General features: G+C 43.0%; 2 protein-coding genes across 8 annotated transcripts in view; one reads left to right on the top strand and one right to left on the bottom strand.

Annotated features, from left to right (window-relative positions):
• Positions 1 to 1786: 1786 nt before the first annotated feature.
• On the bottom strand, positions 1787 to 11838 carry LOC139577606 (jupiter microtubule associated homolog 2-like). Its single transcript, XM_071404740.1, has 5 exons — positions 11671 to 11838; positions 10425 to 10573; positions 4050 to 4195; positions 3885 to 3933; positions 1787 to 3641 (listed from the first exon to the last, which is right to left on the bottom strand). The coding sequence occupies exons 1-5, from the start codon at positions 11724 to 11726 to the stop codon at positions 3412 to 3414; spliced, it is 630 nt and encodes a 209-aa protein (XP_071260841.1). The 5' UTR covers positions 11727 to 11838; the 3' UTR covers positions 1787 to 3411.
• A 139-nt stretch (positions 11839 to 11977) lies between these two features.
• Positions 11978 to 22220, top strand: part of LOC139577605 (protein cramped-like) — a 71736-nt gene continuing 61493 nt past the window's right edge. The window contains exons 1-3 of one of the 7 annotated variants that reach the window (XM_071404737.1): positions 11978 to 12065; positions 15310 to 15671; positions 19561 to 19766. In XM_071404737.1, the coding sequence (XP_071260838.1) occupies positions 15311 to 15671; positions 19561 to 19766 (567 nt within the window). In that variant the 5' untranslated portion in view covers positions 11978 to 12065; position 15310. The other 6 variants (XM_071404736.1, XM_071404733.1, XM_071404735.1 and 3 more) reach the window with 6 other exon arrangements.

The raw sequence follows: 22220 nt of genomic DNA, 5'->3' as shown, positions 1-22220 counted from the left end.
AAAGATCTAACATAAAGACCAGCCCTCCAAATCTCAACCTGGGGCTGGAAGCAGTGCAACCAAGAGGAAAGCTATGAAATGAAGAGTATAACTCTTACTCTGGGGAATAATTTAATACATATTTGTGGGAAAATATATTAAAAAAATATATATATTCTGATGATGTTTAGGCCAGCAGAGAAGGCCTTGCAGGCCCTGACGGCCCACCACTGACTTATATGTAATCTTGAGTTTAATTTGGGTGATGGTAACTCATGCCAGCAGCATACCACCCTGCATACCACTGCTGGCTTGCTTCTGAAGCTAAGCAGGATTGGTCCTGGTCAGTCCCTGGATGGGAGACCAGGTGCTGCTGGAAGTGGTGTTGGAGGGCCAGTAGGAGGCACTCTTTCCTCTGGTCTAAAAACAAAGATCCCGATGCCCCAGGGCAGTGATTGGGGACACTGCTCTGTGTAGGGTGCCGTCTTTCGGATGGGACGTTAAACGGGTGTCCTGACTCTCTGAGGTCATTAAAGATCCCATGGCACTTATCGTAAGAGTAGGGGTGTTAACCCCGGTGTCCTGGCTAAATTCCCAATCTGGCCTTCATCCATCACGGTCACCTAATAATCCCCAGTTTACAATTGGCTCATTCATCCCCCTCCTCTCCCCTGTAACTATTCCCCAGGTCGTTGCTGCAAATGAGAACGTGTTCTCAGTCAACTTACCTGGTAAAATAACGGTAAAAAATTAAACAACTTCTTCCATGGTGCCCCAAATTCCTAATGAGTTACTTGATAACCATTAAACATAGAAGATTCGATAAATACGTCATCACATTAATCAAAATCACGACACAATTTTCTATTAAATTCACTGAGGATGGTCCTCCACTGGTTCAGCATTATTTGTCAAGTCCTGGTATTGTAAAGCAGCACCCTCTGGTGGTCCAAATTGGAACTATATCCTCCTTGTGGCTAGTCTAGATACCAGTATGTTTGTGCCATCATGCAACTCCTTGTCATGTCATAATGCCAAACATGTACAATGGTACTGACAGTGAATGGAAATAAGTTGTAAACTCTCTCAATTGATCTCAAAAGCAGCCCAAATTCCCAAGGCCAAGCAGGCGTAACTTGAGGGTAGCCGGCGTAACTCCATGAGACATGTGTCATGTGAGAGGAACCATCTTACTCCAACAGAAGTTAAAGTCCATGAGCAGAGCCACACAAAGGCATCACTAAGGGTAGGGAAAAAATACATGTGATTATATTATAGTGATAAAAGCCTAGTTTGGGTTTAGAATATTCAAGCATGCCTTGACATTACACAAGGGTAAATTTGACTTCAGCAACCGCCAAAGGGGGAAATTAGCATACAGCAGCAATAAAAACAATCACATGTAAACTCAAAGTACTTCCATTTTATAGTTGTTCAAGGTTGATTGAACATAAACTAAAGAATCAATGAATGGAATCTCCATCATGACATTTCTTGCATTGGGTATTGACAACACCTACAATATAAGGGGTGTGCCAGATATCCCATTTCAAAACACTAACAGAGGATGAACCCTCCCAATGTATTCATCTGGTTTGTATTCACAAAAAAAAAAAAATGGGCCAAAATGGAGGGACTACCTGAACTAAAAATAACTTGTTTTTCGCCACAAAACCTTTGCTACAGTATGCACTAATAAATACAACCCTTAGGCTGAAATTGCAAATTGTGATGATTCCATTATTTAATCAATATATTGACACCACCAATACCTAAGTCCTGAAAACAGCAAAATAGAGAAATATGATAGTCTGAAAATAAGTTTTATTGCAATACACAGGTTATTTTTGCTTTTCCTCTGCTGTGAACTTTGCCTGCCAAGCACTCCAACACGCAGGGGTTAAGATGGCACCAGGAGACCTTGAACAGGGGCACGTTCCAGACTGCCTACAAACCGACCACAGTGCACAAATCACTGAATGATTTAATACCACGCCATCTACAGTCAGTTGATGCAGTTATTAACCAGGCTTCCATCCAACATTTTTTTGAGAGTAAAGAAGGTCCCATTTAACTTGTATTTTTTATTTAGTACATGGGAATTTAATGGCAAAATAAATGTTGATTTGCACTAAGTCATCACGCACAGCCTTTAATATATGCTGAACTCAGACTTCCACCAAAGTCTTAAAAGGTTTATACGTTGACTTGAAACTACTGACATGTTAAAACGCTTATCCAGGCGTTGTAAGAAATGGTGCACGACTGCTACGTAGGCAGCCTGGAACGTGGTGCGGTGTATGGGTGGCTAGGGGTTCCTTAGGGTCTCCCAAGTCCCCATCCGTATTTTGACCAGTCATTTACTATTCCAGAGTTCACTTGTGTACAGCAGACGTTTTAATTTAAAACAGAGGCCTCCCCGAGTGGATACAATTCTCTGATAACAGCAAGCAATGGTAACAGAGCAGGGAACAACCACAACACATTCAGCCATTTGCACGGGAGATATAAAACCATAGTGGAAATTCTTCCACAGAACAAGAACTTTGGGGGTGGGCAATGCATCATGGGTACTGCCCATAGCTCTTTGCTTTGCATTCATTAGTCAATTTTTTGCTTTTTTTCCCTGAACAGGAGTTTGGCTGCAGACAGAAACAAGATAGGTTTGATTATTAGTGGAGAGAGAAAAGGAGTGTGATGAAATGGAAAACTGAATGAGCATGATATCGGGATACCTGTTACTCTTAACAAACTGACAGTAAAGAGGGATTTTGATCACTTAAGGGCTTACTATGACAACCGTTTGCATGGGCAACAAACAGATCTCAATGCCGACACAGATACACTGCTGAGTCATAATCGGAATTACAAATAGATGCCAGTGATTCTGACTAAATTAACCTTTGTAATAAACACAACATTTAAAACCTTGTAATACAAAAAATAACATTTACAGCAAGAAATAGAACCCTTGCAATGAATCGGGAATTTGAACCATTTTGAATGATTGGACAGGAATTTAGCCTGTAAAAATGATTGAGATCATTTTACTATCAAGCAGGAAGAAAATAATCTAAAGAAACTAAAATGAACAGGGGGAGGTTAGGTCAAGAATGGGTTAGATTAGAAAGTGCAAGACATGGAAGGACAGAGTGAAAAGGGAAAATGAACAGAACAGAGAATAGTGGTGTGCATGGGTTGTATCCCAAATGGCTCCCTGTTTCCTATACAGTCCACTAATTTTGACCAGGGACCATAAACTTGTCCTGTCCAGGGGGTGTACTTGTACATCAAGCAGTCTCACGCTACAGAAACAAGAGATGGGCTCCTGCCCTACGTGCCGTTCTGGCTCGGACAAGGGTTACTTACTTATATAGGGAATAAGGTGCCATTTGGGATGCATACATGAATAGATGGGATGGAGGAGCTGGATCAGTAGAACACCACACTAGACTTCCCTCCTGGGGGGTTAAGGACCTTGTTGTGGGAGCGGGGGCGGGGGCCGAGGTGGGGCTCGTGGTCCTTCAGTGAGAGTTCACTAAGGGAGGTCTCTGGCTTCTTGATAGAGGGAGCAGGCACAGTCTCCACCGCTGCTTTGGTGGGAGTGGAGGCGACGTTCTCTTCCTTCACCTCCTTGGCCGGGCTCCCCTTCAGCAGAGGAGCTGAGAGCGAAAGGGAGAGAGGGATAAGAGAGAAAAAGATGAGAAACCGAGTTAGATTTACCTGGTACCAAATGGTACATAAGACTTGGTGTCAACATCTTAAAGAAACCGATTAGTAATTAATAATTATGCAATTATTAAGTCATTATTATTAGCTTGGTCAACAAGTCCTTTCTAGTAACTGCCTGGCAGACAGCGGGCTGTAAAGTGGTAGCCAGAATCCATTATCCGTGTCAAACTCACCTGGGGGCTCGGGTATGGGCATGGGACTTTCACCCACAGAAATGTTGTCCTAGGAATAATAGGAAGAACATGTCAATATAGCCTATACATCATGCAAATTAAAAATCCATAACCATTAGTGATTTGGAATGGGAGAGACTGGGGGACAAGGATGGTCTGGATTACCTTTGGCTTGTTGGAATGGGCTTTGTCGGAGGGAGGGGCGCTCTCTAGCCCCCAGATGATGTTGCTGGTGTTGCCGCCTGGGGGTACGGGTCTCCGTTGCTCGGCTGGGGCATCTGGAGAACCAAATATCCCACTGCTTTTACCCCCTGCATCGAAGAAGGACAGCGAGTCAAATAGTTTTTACATGCACCAGGAATTTGACCTGGTAAAATGGCCTTAGAATAGAATACAGAAAGAACAAAATAAATTTACACAAGGCATTAAAAGGTGAACATTATTGAAGGCATTGAGGAAAAGACAGACAAGTCAAATCTCCACACCAACCACTTTTTTTGTGATTAACATTTCTATAGAATGTTCACTACTCAAACTTCTTATCTGACCAATTACTGGCAACATGACGACCCACTCCAACCAAATTGAACCAGGCCCCACACCTCCACACACACACAAAGCCCAGTCCTACCCTCATTATGCTATAGTTATGGTGAAGAGCTTGTTGCACAGCCTGGACTGACATGAGGCATTACATTTCACAGTAAGATAACATTTCAATATCTGGGCATGTGCAGTCATAATTCTTTCTAGAACATTCTACCAGCAGAAGGGCTGAAAACTGGAAGACAAACCAGCTCAATGTGCAGAGAGACAATAGAAACTCATAACATATTTTAACCATCTCTGACCCTTGGCCTCAATATAGACATATTGATCCAGTCATGTGATGTCACTAGATTACATGTGGCCCAAACTTCATTTAACTAATGAAAATCTCGGTCACCATTAGGAAAATTTGGCGGCAGAGATTTTAATTTACCGGACATCCATATGCATCGTGTGTGTACCGCATTAGGGTGTCCACCTACGTTACTCAAAATCACATTTAGATTATTTTAATTAATCTTAACAGAATAGAAATTAGCCTGTACATTGGTAATAAAAAAATTATGACATGCTTATACCAACATGACAGGTTTTACTGAAAAGCAAAACATTGCCCGTTGCGTCTTCATCCCTGCTATAACCATAAATGAAACAGTTGATAAAATAAAACATTTAGTCTAGAAGAACAAGTCACAAAACTTCAAAATATAATATACACGGAACAAAAATATAAAACGCAACAAGTTTAAAGCTTTGACTGAGTTAAAGTTCATTAACTCAGCAAAAAAAGAAAGGCCCTTTATCAGGACCCTGTCTTTCAAAGAGAACTCGTAAAAATCCCAAAAAACTTCACAGATATTCATTGTAAAGGGTTTAAACACTGTTTCCTTGCTTGTTCAATGAACCATAAACAATGAATGAACATGCACCTGTGGAACGGTCATTAACACACTAACAGCTTACAGACGGTAGGCAATTAAGGTCACAGTTATGAGAACTTAGGACACTAAATAGGCCTTTCTACTGACTCTGAAAAACACACACAAAAAAAAGAAAGATGCCTAGGGTCCCTGCTCATCTGCGTGCACGTGCTTTAGGCATGCTGCAAGGAGGCATGAGGACTGCAGATGAGGCGAGGGCAATAAATTGCCATGTCCGTACTGTGAGACGCCTAAGACAGCGCTAAAGGGAGACAGGACGGACAGCTGATCGTCCTTGCAGTAACAACACCTGCTCAGGATCGGTACATCTGAACATCACACCTGCGGGACAGGTACAGGATGGCAACAACAACTGCCCCAGTTAGACCAGGAACGCACAATCCCTCCATCAGTGCTCAGACTGTCCGCAATAGGCTGAGAGAGGCTGGACTGAGGGCTTGTAGGCCTGTTGTAAAGCCAGGTCCTCACCAGACATCACCGGCAACATCGTCGCCTATGGGCACAAACCCACCGTCGCTGGACCAGACAGGACTGGCAAAAAGTGCTCTTCACTGACGAGTTGCGTTTAAGTCTCACCAGGGGTGATGGTCGGATTCGCTTTAATCGTCGAAGGAATGAGCGTTACACCGAGGCCTGTACTCTGGAGCGGGATCGATTTGGAGGTGGAGGCCCAATCTATGGATTTCACATGACTGGGAATACAGATATCGGTTGATCACAAATTCAGTCAAAAGAAATAGGGGAAAGGATAACAAAATCAATCACAGTTATTTATAAAATACCTTTTTTACATCAGCTGATGTCACAAAGTGCTATACAGAAACTCAACCCAAAACAGCAAGCAATGCAGATGTAGCAGCACGATGGCTAGGAAAACCTCCCAAGGCAGGAACCTAGGAAGAAACCTAGAGGAATCAGGCTCTGAGGGGTGGCCAGTCCTCTTCTGGCTGTGCCGGGTGGAGATTATAACAGTACATGGCCAAGATGCTCAAACGTTCACAGATGACCAGCAGGGTCAAATAATAATAACCACAGTGGTTGTAGAGGGTGCAACAGGTCAGCACCTCAGGAGTAAATGTCAGTTGGCTTTCAAAGCAGATCATTCAGAGTTAGAGACAGCAGATGCAGTAGGTAGAAAGAGAGAGTCGAAAACAGCAGGTTAGCACGTCCGGTGAACAGGTCAGGGTTTCATAGCCGCAGGCAGAACAGTTGAAACTGGAGCAGCAGCACGACCAGGTGGACTGGGGACAGCAAGGAGTTATCAGGCCAGGTAGTACTGAGGCATTGTCCTAGGGCTCAGATCCTCCAAAAGAAGAGAACGAGAGAGAAGAGGGAGCATACTTAAATTCACACAGGACACCGGATAAGACAGGATAAATATTACAGATATAACAGACTGACCCTAGACCCCCAACACAAACTATTGCAGCATAATTACTGGAGGCTGAGACAGGAAGGGTCAGGAGACACTGTGGCTCTGTACGACTATACCCCTGGACAGGGCCAACCAGGCAGGATATAACCCCACCCACTTTGCCAAAGCACAGCCCCCACACCACTAGAGGGATATCTTCAACCACCAACGTACTACCTTGAGACAAGGCCGAGTATAGCCCACAAAGATCTCCCCCACGGAGAGACTCAACCCACTCAAGTGACGCACCCCTCCTAGGGACAGAATGGAAGAGCACCAGTAAGCCAGTGACTCAGCCCCCATAATAGGGTTAGAGGCAGAGAATGTCTGTGGAGAGAGGGGAACCGGCCTGGCAGAGACAAGCAAGGGTGGTTCGTCACTCCAGTGACTTTCTGTTCACCTTCACACCCCTGGGCCAGACAACACTCAATCACGGGACCAACTGAAGAGATGAGTCTTCAATAAGGACTTATAGGTAGAGACCGAATGTGCATGTCTCACGCAGATAGGCAGACCATTCCATAAAAATGTAGGAGAAAGCCCTGCCTCCAGCTGTTTGCTTAGAAATTCTAGGGACAGTAATGAGGCCTGCATCTTGTGACCGTAGCGTACGTGTGGGTATGTACGGCAGAACCAAATCGGAAAGATAGGAGCAAGCCCATGTAATGCTTTGTAGGTTACCAGTCCCGTGAGGCTCAGTTGGTAGAGCATGGCGCTAGCAACGCCAGGGTTGTGGGTTCATTCCCCACGGGGGGACCAGGATGAATATGTATGAACTTTCCAATTTGTAAGTCGCTCTGGATAAGAGCGTCTGCTAAATGACTTAAATGTAAATGCAGTAAAACCTTGAAATTAGCCCTAGCCTTAACAGGAAGCCAGTGTGTAGAGAGCTGACTCTTCCTAGAGCTGGCAGCCCAGCCAAACTGAGCAATCAGGGGAGAAGGGCCTTGGTTAGGGAGGTGACCAAGAACGTGATCAGGCCTTTATGGTAGTGGCCAAACAGAAGCCACTCCTCAGAAGAAGAAAAAAAGCACAACAACCCACTTGGAGTTTGACAAAAGGCACCTAAAGATCTCTCAGACCATGAGAATGACAATATTCTCTGGTCTGTTGAAACCAAGATTGAACTATTTGGCCTGAATGCCAAGCGTCACGTCTGGAGGAAACCTGGAACCATCCCTACTGTGAAGCATGGCGGTAGCAGCATCATGCTGTGGGGATGTTTTTCAGCAGCAGTGACTGGGAGACTAGTCAGGATCAAGGGAAAGATGAACAGAGCAAAGTACAGAGATCCTTGATGAAAACCTGCTCCAGATCGCTCAGGACCTCAGACTGGTGTCAAGATTCACGTTCCAACAGGACAACAACCCTAAGCACATAGCCAAGGCAATGCAGGAGTGGCTTAGTGACAAGTTTCTGAATATCCTTGAGTGGCCCAGCCAGAGCCTGGACTTGAACCTGATCGAACATCTCTGGAGAGAGCTGAAAATAGCTGTCCAGCAACGCTCCCCATCCAACCTAACAGAGCTTGAGAGGATCGGCAGAGAATGGGAGAAACCCCCCCAAATACAGGTGTGCGTGCGTCATACCCGAAGAAGACTCGTTGCTGTAATCACTGCCAGAGGCGCTTTAACAAAGTACTGAGTAAAGGTTCTGAATACTTATACAAATGTGGTATTTCCTTTTTTATTTTTAACAAACATTTCTAAAACTGTTTTTTGGGCTTTGTCATTATGGGGTATTGTGTGTAGATTGAGGGGCAAAAATAAAATTTAGAATAAAGATGTAACGTAACAAAATGTGGAAAAAGTCAAGGGGTCTGAATACTTTCTGAAAGCACTGTACGTGGCTAAGTCTGTTTCCACTATAGGCAATTGACTGCCTAGTGATTGCAACTGATGTGACTAGTTGGGAACGATGTTTGATTTCCAAGTGCTGCTAAATTGAATTGCACCAATTGCGCATGATACACATCATTACTCTAGTCAATCAATTTCAAATCTTTACACTATACGACACAGGGGCAGTGTGTCGTATAGTGCGGCAGCAGAACTGATAGGCTGGGCCTGAAAAACACAATTTGCCTCTAATTTACTAGCGTTTCGGCAGACCTTGGCCTGCTCAAAGTTAGCCGTTGCTGTGGGAAGTCAAAATTGTTGAACTCCTTGGAGGAGCTTGCGATGTGCATCAGCCTCGTTACTTTGTCCTCAAGAAGGTATGATCTTGAATTCGTCTATACTCTGTTTTGGAGAAAGAATCCCCTCTCGGTGGTAACACTGGAAACAGGGATTATCAACATGGTTTCCAAAGGATTTTAAAAAATGTCATGCAATTTGGCCGGCAACCATTTTATTTATCGGCTTTTCACTTATTTTTTTTTGCCAAAAGACGGCATTTACCGGGCTAACGGAAACCCTGGCCAGGGTGTAATCCTACACTGGACTCAACAATGAAGAGGCTGGGCTGTGGCTCTTGAGCACTCAGTTATTTCACTGCATGGAACGACAATGGCCTACTACTGATTGTTACTAGGCTAGAATAGAAGCTTCAAGTTCCTCTACATACACATCACTGATGATCTGAAATGGTCAATCCAGACAGAGTGTGGTGAAAAAGGCACAATAGCGCCTCTTCAACCTCAGGAGGCCGAAGAAATTTGGCTTGTCACCCAAAACCCTGACAAACTTTAACAGATGCACAATTGAGAGCATCCTGTCGGGCTGTATCACCACCTGGTACAGCAACTGCAACGCCCACAACCGCAAGGCTCTCCAGAGGGTGGTGCGGTCTGCCCGACGGCGGCAAACTACCCGCCCTTCAGGACACCTACAGGACCAGATGTCACAGGAAGGCCAAAAAGATCATCAAGGACAACAACCAGCCGAGCCACTGTCTGTTCACCCCGCTATCATCCAGAAGGCGAGGCCAGTCTTTTGTTAGATATTACTGCACTGTTGGAGCTAGAAACACAAGCATTTCGCTACACCAGCAATAACATCTGCTAAACATGTGTATGTGACAAAATACATTTGATTTGGCTGGTTGAGTCTTGTGACACTGAAGTCACCAGATAAAATAAGTGACATGTTGCCCTTATCAAATGTGTGTGTCATCATTTTAATACACACACACACACTGCAGCATGTCAACAAAATCCAAACATGATTTGGGGAAGAGATGGTGAGTAAGTTCACACTCATCAATGGCTCCTTTTCTAACCTTAAAAAAGCTAACGTAGCACCTTAGTGGCAGTTTTCACACCACATAGACCTGAAAAGGCTCTGACAGCTCCAGAACCAGGGAGGGCAGTCGCTGCCTGTCTGATTGCCCAGTCAGGGGCCATCTCACCTTGTAGGAAGACATAGAAAGCTTCTTCCCTTTCCACACTGACCTGAACTTTCCTGGCTCTGATATTTTCCTTTCACATAGTCCTTTCTATCATAGTACCAACATCCTTTCATGGTTCCAGCATCTATGGTGGATGCGTAACCTTTATCCTGTATTAAGGACTAAAAGAACAGACTGCCACCCAATGTTTGGATGCATAATCAGGCCAGAGCAAAACCGCTTTGATCAATTCAGCCCAGTAGTGTGAAAAGGGAATGTATGCCCAGTAAGGGGCCTTCTCTCGCTCACCTGGGGGGTTGGTTCGCCTGATGACACCCTGGGGCTCTGGTGGGGCGAAAAGGTTGGAGGCCATCTTGTGGGGCCGTCTCGACGCAGCTGCTTCTCCCTCGTAGCCACCGAACAGGTCGCTGGAGACACCTCCGGGGGGACGCAGAACTCTGAAAAAGAAACATCAGAATCATGTTGGTTCACAACCTTTTTTGGTTACTGTACCACCAAATGAATTTTGTTCCGCCTGGAGTTTTCCTGGAGTACCCCCTCATGTGCTTAACCAGCAGGCCTATGGTCTCATGAGTCTTCTCAAGTACCCCCCGTGGATAGGCAAACCACACTGTGGCTTCCTTGTACCCCTGGTTGGGAACCACTGATGTAAAGTATATAGCCTGTAGGCCAAACTCTACTGTCAGCATTCATCATACACAAAAGGCAGGCAGTGCCTGGGACAATATGATTAGACAATGTTCCATAATGAAAACGTGCATATAGCCAAATCTAGGAATAGAATATTCGGCATGCACAACTTCTAATAGAAGACAGGCCACAAATGGTGGCTGTGGCCACATTAGCTGTGGCTAAAGACCAAAAAAAATCTAGTTATCTGCTAATTGTACTACAGTATGACTGCTGGCTACATAGGCCTGCTGACCTAAATAAACTGTTTAAAAGTCACATTTAGTTGTGTAACGTTAGCTGATCACAAATCAACACAGAACACATATTTAAACAGTTAACGTTAGCTGGCTGTTCTTAGAATGTTCGCAGGGGGGTTAGACAACCATAGTTGACCGCGCAAAAAAATACAATGCCCAATTACCCTTAATTTTTAGAAATAGGTTGTGTAAACGGGGTGTGGGTAACTGTGCCTGTTTTGAAAATGCAAACAACAAGAGAACAATGAGCGTCATATCGCTGGCTACACCATTAAAAAAAAGAATTCCACGAGCTTCCATTTCCGCAGCCCCCCTCCCCCCAAAAAACCCACACTGCTACTTCGGGCCCAAAGCCCATAGAAGTTACCTAGTTGTTACCAAACGAAAAGTTTACTACTGACAAAACGGAATAAACATTTTATCACTAAATTGTCTTATAACTAGTTAACGTTAGTATCACCAAAGTGCCATCTAGCTAGCTAACGTTATACTGCTTACAGGCTCGCGGCCAATGAGCATAAGGGGTAGCTTTCAGGAACATAGCTAGCTAGTTGCTTGAATTTTGCCTGCTGCAAATAAAACCCGTGGATGAAATTTCGTGTTACCTTGAACTTGGCTTTGCGCCATTATCGAGTCCTGAAAACATGTTCGTCGAAGTCATTATGATGACTGTCTTCGTGTGGGGGGAAATTAATGTCGTAGCTAGCTCAATTTTTTTTTAAAGTTTTGTTGGTTGCGTGTTGCCCTTCCGAAACCGGGCAAAGCCCCGCCCACTCGATAGGACGAGCCAGCAATGGGAAGAGCCTCACTGGTCAAAAGGGTTATCAGTCGAAAGGTGTGACTAATTTCATTGGTTAAATTACTAAAGATAACGCCCTCTTTCCGTTGTGATTTGGCTTTCCGCCTGTCTGTCATATTGGGTGCACGCGGTTTACTCGCCTAGTTTTGAGCGGCATTTCCATAACTGGAAAATGAACATTTTAACTTGAAACGGTTCCAGGTAATGTAGCAGTATTTCATGGTAGTAAAGATAAAATAGTGGGAACTTTTGTGAATGTAATGTTTACTGTTCATTTTTTGTTTATTTCACTTTTGTTTTATCTCTTCCATTTGCTAAGGCAATGTAAACATGCGTTTCCCATGCCAATAACGCCCCTTGTTTTGAATTGATAATACATTGGTGGCGCGTGTGATGTTGGTTCTAGGCGGGGAACATACCGTAGAAATCTATCTAAACTATAATTATATGTCCCATTGCTATACCCAACTTTGCAGATGAAGGGGTTCGTTTAATCTCATCCGGGCGCCCGTGTCAGCGTGTTATAGGTACTGGCTAAAAGTTAATTGCATTCGATTTGGAACCGGGCTGCCTCCAGGGCTTGAGCCAGCAAGTTCCGGGCTCTGGACGGCGAGTCGGCTCAAAACAAAAATGACAATTAAACACACGTCTCAAAGTAGCTCTTTAAAACAACAAAACAAAACATTTCAGTGAGCCCATTGACATTTCTGTCTGGAAGACCTTCCATGGTCATCCACAGAGCAGAGGCAGGTGGAAGTCCACAGGTCACATCCTGTGTCCAATCCACTCTCCATGCGCACCATCCTCACCCACTAGGTCCACCTCTCTTCTGACTGAGGCCCAGATAAAGGGTTGATCAGGGGGGAAACAAGTCACAAGCCAGGACATCTCTTGCCATCCCCAGTCGTAGACTCCTTGATAAATCCTCTGAAAAACCCACCTGGATGAAGCCATACAGCCACTAGTTTAGGGCGCTTGAAGCTCACTAGTCAGCTGGAATAGGCCTTGAAATAAACCATTGTGGGGGGGAAATGTAGTGATCCTCTGCCCTATTCAACAGTCTACAGGCCTCTGCCATCTCGTTGTTTCAAATAAAAACACAAACAGCTACAGTACAGTTAGCTAACTAGCTAAACAGCTAGCTTCTCAGTTCAGTTAGTAAAATAACTGACTTGACAGTGTTGCACTGCTGTGGATCAATATATATAAAATCAAAATTTAATTAGCTAACAAAATAAAAGTTGATTTAAAAAGAGTCTGTTAAAAAAACACCTAAAACTATTCAAATATGTATAATACTTGGAGCTTTCTGCCTGGGCGACCTCCAAGGCAACCACGGATTCTAGGTTTTCCAATGCGAAAGTGATTGATTTTTATAAAAACATTTAATCTGCCATCCCAATGAAAACGAGCTAGAAAATTCAAACGTTTATTTTAGGAATTTTTGTATTTCGACGATGCACCATGCTGCATTGTTGTCAAAATGTTCGATTTGTGAGGGCACTCCTCCCGGTTTTCGCCCGATGACGTGACAGGTTTTGGGCCCGGCCAATGTAAAATGACTCCCCGCCCACTCAATAACGTATGTTGATTGAGGTATCCAATTGGTTCATTTGCATCCTCTAAGTCATCAACAATTGGAGCTCTTGAATGTCAATCATATGTTTTTCTCCTCAACTGACTAATCAGGAGATTTGTTTTTGAGTTGGAGTGGGCGTACTTGTGCACGAGAGAGTTGTCAATCGGAGTTAGTTTAGTTTGCACGTTTTCTCATGAAGTCGTGAACACAAAAGTCAAGACAAGGTAATTTTATGAATTGCTTAATCTTTGTCTCACTGCAACTGAATGCAATACTGTGCATAATTTCGTGTGAATTTGTGCTTGAGACTATTCGTTTGCTATCAAGTATCATTAGTTGACTGGGTTTTGGCCGCACATCGCTAGCAAACATTACCAAAGAGAATTTAGCTAGTAACGTTAGCTAGTAGCTAGCACCCGTGTAACGTTAGTTGCTTTTTGGAGTGTGTGTATCCCGCTCCTCATAAAATGTACCTATAGAAATGACAGGGGTTACGAGATGAAGGATAACAGCTGATTCTGTCTACTGATCTATCAGCTGAGGAGGTGAGGATAGCAACCACAGAATAAAGCAATCAGTCAAACAAAAGATAGATCATTCAATTAGCTACTCTTATATTTCTGCAAGAAAAAATATTAATTTTGTAAATTTGTTTGAGTTTGAAAAGAGTTTGCTCTCATTAGGTTGGAAATCATGATTTAGAGAACACATACATCTGACACAGTAATACAAACAATGTCGTATCTTGTTTCCCTGCATGGGAATGAATTTCAAAGAATTAAGGGTGTATGTTTGAGACGTGACAGTTGTTTAAAGTTGTAGTTACAGTAGTAATGTTTCTTTCCTCAAAATATTTGGAGACGTCTAAAGAGATGAAACACCTGTATCAGTGCATGTTAGAAGTAATATGTATCTTGCAACTTAAGTTAAATGCAGTGTCTGCTCTATGTATATATGGATTAGATATTGTTGTAGTTGAACACTCATAATATTCTATTGGTTTCAGTGCTTGTGGTATCCGCTGTTGCTTTCTGAAGCTGAGAGTTAATATCAGAAGCAACTTTTTTTATGCAGTTAACATAGTCGTCAAACATCTTAATGTTTAAAACAACAATTCTGGAGATGACGTGGTGATAAGCAAAATTGAGACTGCGAACGTTCTGTGCTCTTTTGTGGCTGTAGTAAAAACTAAAACCAGCTAGTTTATTTAGATTATTTATTTTGAGCGTTTGAAGCATGTTAAATGTTTGGTCAAATATTTCAGCTTGTCTAAGGCAATAAATTGAGAGTAAGAGTGTGGTACTCGGATAGTGAACAGTTGAGCTGCGCAGAGTTCAATTCAGTCAAAGCTTGAGCGAGGTGAAGATATTCGCGGCTAGACCCTGTTCATGCTTTGAATATGCCCAATTTTATATACTGTTACATACCAAAACCGTCGGGTCGATGGTGAAAAGAAAGAAGATAGCATCTGCTGTCGAAGAGCATGAAAATGGGTAACCTTGTCTGATAAAGAAGCACTTTAAATAGAGGTCGAATGTATCGAAAGGTTTTACGTTGTCGTTTCAGCGGGCGCTAAACTCAGGGGCGCTCGTATTTGAATTTCGGATAAAAAATAAAACCATGTAAACTGTTAGAAGTTTAAGATGACTAACAAAAACACACGAACAAGGTATAGTAATATTTTGGCTTTCAAAATCTAAATGAAAACATAGACAGAATCTTCGTGTTTCGATGGGACTGTGAGAGGGGATTTGAAACAAGCAGCGGCGGCCATGTTGAGAGAAAGAGAACGTCGTCTTTTTTAAGTTGTTTTGCGTTGTGATGTCTTTTAAATGTTAAACATTTGTATTGATTGTGTTTTGCCAGGATGACAGTTGGGCTGAGAGACGGCATCGGTTTCGATGACCCGAATAATTCGGGCAGAAAGCTTGACGGTTGTGACGAGGAGGAGAGCGGAGATCAGGGGAGCGAGGAGCGTAGTACAAAGAGAGACGGATTGGAAATTCATACTCGATCAACTACGGGCTGCAACAGTTCAGCATCGGTTATTACCACCTCCGTATCGAACTCGTCTGGACCTTGCTCGAGCCAACAGCCCCGGTCCTCGACAGCACCGAGTCACGACCAGCATCATTTTCTGAGATCCAGCGTTCGACCCCCGAGCAAACGAATCCGGAAGGATTCCATCGTCCCAACTATCAATGGTCACAACGGGGCGAAATCGAAAGGTATGCTGTGAAAGTGTTTGTGCATGGTGCTGCCAGGTGACCACCTGTTTTATGTGTTAAAGGAGTACCCCATCCCTCTACTCCCCGTTGGTAGTGGACCTACCTACTTTTGCCAATCTATTGATGATGGTTGAATATGGTCAGTGTTTTGAATGCAGGATATTGCGTTTATGCTGCCCCTATCTATACAAAACGGACACTTTAATTGTTTAGAGGCAGGAGCCTGGAAACCACTATTAATTGCATTCAAGTTGCAAGGCCGTCCCATATTATTGCTTATGGGAGGGAGACCGATGTGGGACAACTCTTTATGAGTTGTCAGCATTTTAATTCATATTTTATTGAATGCTCATTTTGGGTATTGGAATAGTACTCAACATAATATTTTTTGAAGCAGTGCTCACTCTGTTGTTGAGGATTGGGTTGTGTGTCTGTCTCTCCTGACTTGCACATTGTGAGGTGGCGGCCAGTGTTGCTCCAAGCCAGTCTCACATGTTGTTTTTGGAACTAAGCTCCACTCCTCATTGCAAGCCTGGCAAATGGAATAGACTTCCTTTCCTGCTGCCTCACTTTGCCAGCACGTCAGCCACAGGGTGGGAGGGTCTCTGTAGTCTGTGTTGTGTTTTGGAGGACAATGATGTTGTAAGTGACACGCTGGCCTCAGTCTGACTGTTTGTGCTAAAACGGGCATTCTAACCAGTTATTTTTTAAAAGCTATTGGTCTCTATCTCCTCTGTCGCTATAGGCGTAGGGACTAGAGGTCGGCCGATTTTAATCGGCATGGCAGTTTTCATAACAATCGGTAATCGGCATTTTTGGATGCCGATTATGACGATTACATTGCACTCCACGAGGACACTGCGTGGCAGGCTGACCACCTGTTACGTGAGTGCAGCAAGTTGCTAGCTAGCATTTAACTTATAAAAAAAACGATCAATCTTAACATAATCAGTAGTTAACTACACATGGTTGATGATATTACTAGTTTAACTAGCTTGTTCTGCGTTGCAAATAATCAATGGGGTGCCTGTTAATTTATCATCGAATCATAGCCTACTTCAACTTCGCCAAAACGGGTGATTTAACAAAAGCGCATTGGCGAAAAAAGCACGGTCGTTGCACAAATGTACCTAACGATAAGGATCAATGTCTTTATTAAAATCAATACACAGAAGTATATATTTTTTTAAACCTGCATATTTAGTTAAAAGAAATTCATGTCGGGGGCCTCCCGGGTGGCGCAGTGGTCTAGAGCACTGCATCGCAGTGCTAGCTGCACCACCAGAGTCTCTGGGTTCGCGCCCAGGCTCTGTCGCAGCCGGCCGCGACCGGGAGGTCCGTGGGGCGACGCACAATTGGCCTAGCGTCGTCCGGGTTAGGGAGGGTTTGGCCGGTAGGGATATCCTTGTCTCATCGCGCTCCAGCGACTCCTGTGGCGGGCCGGGCGCAGTGCGCGCTAACCGAGGGGGGCGGGTGCACGGTGTTTCCTCCGACACATTGGTGCGACTGGCTTCCGGGTTGGAGGCGCGCTGTGTTAAGAAGCAGTGCGGCTTGGTTGGGTTGTGCTTCGGAGGACGCATGGCTTTCGACCTTCGTCTCTCCCGAGCCCGTACGGGAGTTGTAGCGATGAGACAAGATAGTAATTACTAGCGATTGGATACCACGAAAAAGGGGATAAAAAAATAAAATCATGTTAGTGGGCAATATTAATGAGGGAAATCGTCACTTCTCTTGCGTTCAGTGCAAGCAGAGTCGGTATATGCAGCAGTTTGGGCCGCATGGCTTGTTGCGAACTGTGTGAAGACCATTTCTTCCAAACAAAGACTGTAATTAATTTGCCAGAATTTTACATAATCATGACAACGTTGAAGGTTGTGCAATATAACAGCAATATTTAGACAAAGGGTTGCCACCCATTCGATAAAATACAGAACGGTTCCGTATTTCACTGAAAGAATGAACGTTTTGTTTTTGAAATGACAGTTTCTGGATTTGACCATATTAATGACCCTATTTCTGTGTGTTTATATTTTAATCGTCTATTATTTGATAGAGCAGTCTGACTGAGCGGTGGTAGGCAGCAGCAGGCTCGTAAGCATTCATTCAAACGGCGCTTTCTTGCGTTTGCCAGCAGCTCTTCGCAATGCTTGAAGCACAGCGCTGTTTATGAATTCAAGCCTATCAACTCCCGAGATTAGGCTGGCAATACTATAGTGCCGATAAGAACATCTAATAGTCGAAGGTATATGAAACACAAATGGTATAGAGAGAAATAGTCCTATAAAAACTACAACCTAAAACTTCTTAACTGGGAATATTGAAGACTCATGCTAAAAGGAACCAACAACTTTCATATGTTCTCAAGCAAGGAACTTAAACGTTAGCTTTTTTACATGGCACATATTGCACTTTTACTGTCTTCTCCAACACTGTTTTTGCATCATTTAAACTAAATTGAACACGTTTCATTATTTATTTGAGACTAAATTGATTTTTATTTATGTATTATATTAAGTTAAAATAAAAGTGTTAATTCAGTATTGTTGTAATTGTCATTATTACAAATATATATGTAAATAAATCGGCATCGGCGTTGAAAAATCATAATCGGTCGAACTCTAGTAGGGACAAGTTACTTAAGCAAAGTAAACAACCCCCCCCCCCGCCATCTGCTTCTTCTGCCCCTCTACTCAACGTGAGCATTTGGTATGATATTTAGGTTGTGACACTTGCTTTTCTCATTCATTCTCCTATTTTCTCTCTCACAACTCACACTCGCATGTACATTCAATCACTTACTCACTGTCTCTAAAACACTCATACACTGAACAAAAATATAAAAGCAACATGTTGGTTACATGAGCTGAAATAAAATCCCACAAATGTTCCATTTGCACAAAAATCTTATTTCTCAAAAATGTTGTGCATAAAGTTGTTTACATCCCTGTTACTGAGCATTTCTCCTTTGCCAAGATAATCCATCCACCTTACAGGTGTGGCATATCAAGTAGCTGATTATACTGGTGCATCTTGTGCTGGGGATAATCAAAGGCCACCAGGACAGCTGATGAAACTATGGGTTTGCACAACTGAATATTTTCTGCACAAACTGTCACAAACCATCTCCGGGAAGCTTATCTTGCGTGCACGTCGTCCTCACCAGGGTCTTGACCTGACTGCAGTTCGGCGTCGTAACCGACTAAAGTGGGCAAATGCTCCCTTCGATGGCCACTGGCATGCTGGAGAAGTGCCCTTCACGGATTAATCCCAGTTTCAACTGTACTGGGCAGAAGGCGCCATGTGGGCGAGCGGTTTGCTGATGTGAACGGAGGTGTTGTTACACGTGGTCTGCCATTGCGAGGACGACCAGCTGTCCGTCCTGTCTCCCTGTAGCGCTGTCTTAGGCGTCTCACAGTACGTACATTGCAATTTATTGCCCTGGCCTCATCTGCAGTCCTCATGCCTCCTTGCAGCATGCCTAAAGCACGTTCACGCAGATGAGCAGGGACCCTAGGCATCTTTCTTTTGGTGTTTTTCAGAGTCAGTAGAAAGGCCTATTTAGTGTCCTAAGTTCTCATAACTGTGACCTTAATTGCCTACCGTCTGTAAGCTGTTAGTGTCTTAACAACAGCTTCACAGGTGCATGTTCATTAATTGTTTTATGGTTCATTGAACAAGCATGGGAAACAGTGTTTAAACCCTTTACAATGAAGATCTGTGAAGTTATTTGGATTTTTATGAATTATCTTTGAAAGACAGGGTCCTGAAAAAGGGACGTATCTTTTTTGCTGAGTTTATTTGGTGCTTGTGACAAATCAAATTTGATTTGTTGCGGTTTATATTTTTGTTCAGTGTACTTTTCCTCACCCTCTCTCTCTCTCTCACACAGGTTCAGAGAATGGTCCCTCTCACCAGGTGTCGGCTGGTCAGTCCGGCTCCACGTCAGGCTCTACGGGACCCTCAGGCAAGGCTGCCCCTAGAGGCCAAGGACCCGGGGACAAGGAGGAGCCAGTGGGCAGCCAGAAGAGACCCAGGAGACAGTGGGAGTCCTGGAGTGCAGAGGACAAGAACAGCTTCTTCGAAGGGCTCTACGAGGTAAGTCAACTTGTTGAGTAGTACGCAATATAAATATAGGTGCAGTGGAAGCGCCTGTGCATCTGAAGACAATGTCTGAAAAATACAGCTAATGTTTTCTTTCCAATTAGCATTTTATGAGCTACTTCATAATAAAAAGAATACACTTATTTTATATATAGCGCTTTTCATGGACTCATTCGAAGATAGTGTATAATAATAGCTAGATAGTAACTTTACGTTAACTTCTCTAGGGTATGTGGGACGGTAGCGTGCCACCTCGTCAACAGCCAGTGAAACTGCAGGGCGCCAAATTCAAAACAACAGAAATCCCATAATTCAAATTCCTCAAACATACAAGTATTTTACACCATTTTAAAGCTATGCTTGTTGTAAAGTGTCAAAGTGTCCGATTTCAAAAAGGTTTTACGACGAAAGCACACCAAACAATTATGTTAGGTATGAGCCAAGTCACAGAAAAAGACAGCCATTTTTCCAGCCAAAGAGAGCAGTAACAAAAAGCAGAAATGGAGATAAAATTAATCACTAACCTTTTGTAGGCGGGACGCTACTGTCTCACTTGGTAAAAAGCCTGAGAAAATGCAGAGCGCCATATTCAAATTAATTACTATGAAAATTACTTTAAAAATAAAACTTTCATTAAATCACACGAATGATACCAAATTAAAGCTACACTGGTTGTGAATCCAGCCAACATGTCAGAATTCAAATAGGCTGTTCGGCGAAAGCATACAATGCTATTTTCTGAGGATAGCACCATTGTAAACCAAGAGAGATAAGCATATTCCAACCCTGCAGGTACGACACAAAACGCAGAAATAAAAATATAATTCAAGCCTTACCTTCGACGAGCTTCTGTTGTTGGCACTCCAATATGTCCCATAAACATCACAAATGGTCCTTTTGTTCGATTAATTCCGTCGATATACAGTGGGGAGAACAAGTATTTGATACACTGCCGATTTTGCAGGTTTTCCTACTTACAAAGCATGTAGAGGTCTGTAATTTTTATCATAGGTACACTTCAACTGTGAGAGAAGGAATCTAAAAATGCAATAAAATGCAAATTAATTACTTAAAAATCATACAATGTGATTTTCTGGATTTTTGTTTTAGATTCCGTCTCTCACAGTTGAAGTGTACCTATGATAAAAATTACAGACCTCTACATGCTTTGTAAGTAGGAAAACCTGCAAAATCGGCAGTGTATCAAATACTTGTTCTCCCCACTGTATATCCAAAATGTCCATTTATTTGGCGCGTTTGATCCAGAAAAACACAGGTTCCAACTTGCTCAAACGTGACGACAAAATATCTCAAAGGTTAACAAAAAAGGTCAAACTACTTTTGTAATACAACTTTAGGTATTTTTTAACGTTAATAATTGATAAAATTGAAGACGGGATGATCTGTGTTCAATACAGGATTAAAACCAACCGTAGCATGCCTTCTGGTCATGCGCTTCTATCTCACAGGACACCAAGAGTGACTCGACTTCAAGATGGCCGTATTTCTTCATTACACAAAGGAATAACCTCAACCAATTTATCTAGACTGTTGACATCCAGTGGAAGCCGTAGGAACTGCAAGCAATTCGCTTAGAAATCTGGTTTCCCAATGAAAACTCATTGAAAAGAGTGACCTCAACAACAAAAAATCTGAATGGTTTGTCCTCTGGGTTCGGCCTGCTAAATAAGTTATGTTATAACTCACAGACATGATTCAAACAGTTTTAGAAACTTCAGGGTTTTCTATCCAAATCTACTAATAATATTCATATCTTATCTTCTGGGGATGAGTAGCTGGCAGTTGAATTTGGGTATGCTTTTCATCCAAACGTCCCCCTACCCTAGAGAAGTTAAGTAATGTGGGGCTTGCTTTAATATTTTTGTGTAAAGTTAAAACAGTAAAGTAAAACTATTTGAAGCAAAGCATCTACATGGTCTTAACTTGTTATGGCTGAAGGGGCAGTATTGAGTAGCTTGGATGAAAGGTGCCCATATCAAACGGCCTGCTCCTCAGTCATAGTTCCTAATATTTGCATATTAGTATTGGATAGAAAACACTCAAGTTTCTAAAACTGTTTGAATTATGTCTGTGAGATTAACAGAACTCATATTGGCAGGCAAAATCCTGAGTTGAAATCAAAACAGGAAGTCAGAAATCTGAGCTTGTCTGTATTCACCAGAGTCCCTTAAGAAATCCACTTGAGTTATGAATGATGTTGCACTGCCTAGGGGTTCCACTAGATGTCAACCATCAATAGAAATTCCAATGAGACTTCTATGATGTTGTGGGAGAGAATGAGAGCAGAATCAGTCAGGTGTCCATCAAGAAGCCATTTCCTGATCATGCCTTTTCTTCATGCAAGACACTGACGTTCCATTGCTCACGCAGACAAGAACGAATACTCCAGTTGGAACTTTATTGAAGCTATATGTTAAAAACATCCTA

The sequence above is a fragment of the Salvelinus alpinus genome, chromosome 6 (genome assembly GCF_045679555.1).
Source record: "Salvelinus alpinus chromosome 6, SLU_Salpinus.1, whole genome shotgun sequence".
In the NCBI taxonomy this organism is placed as follows: Eukaryota; Metazoa; Chordata; class Actinopteri; order Salmoniformes; family Salmonidae; genus Salvelinus; species Salvelinus alpinus.
Note: the sequence above shows the minus strand (reverse complement) of the source record. Positions and strands in the feature narration are given on the sequence as shown.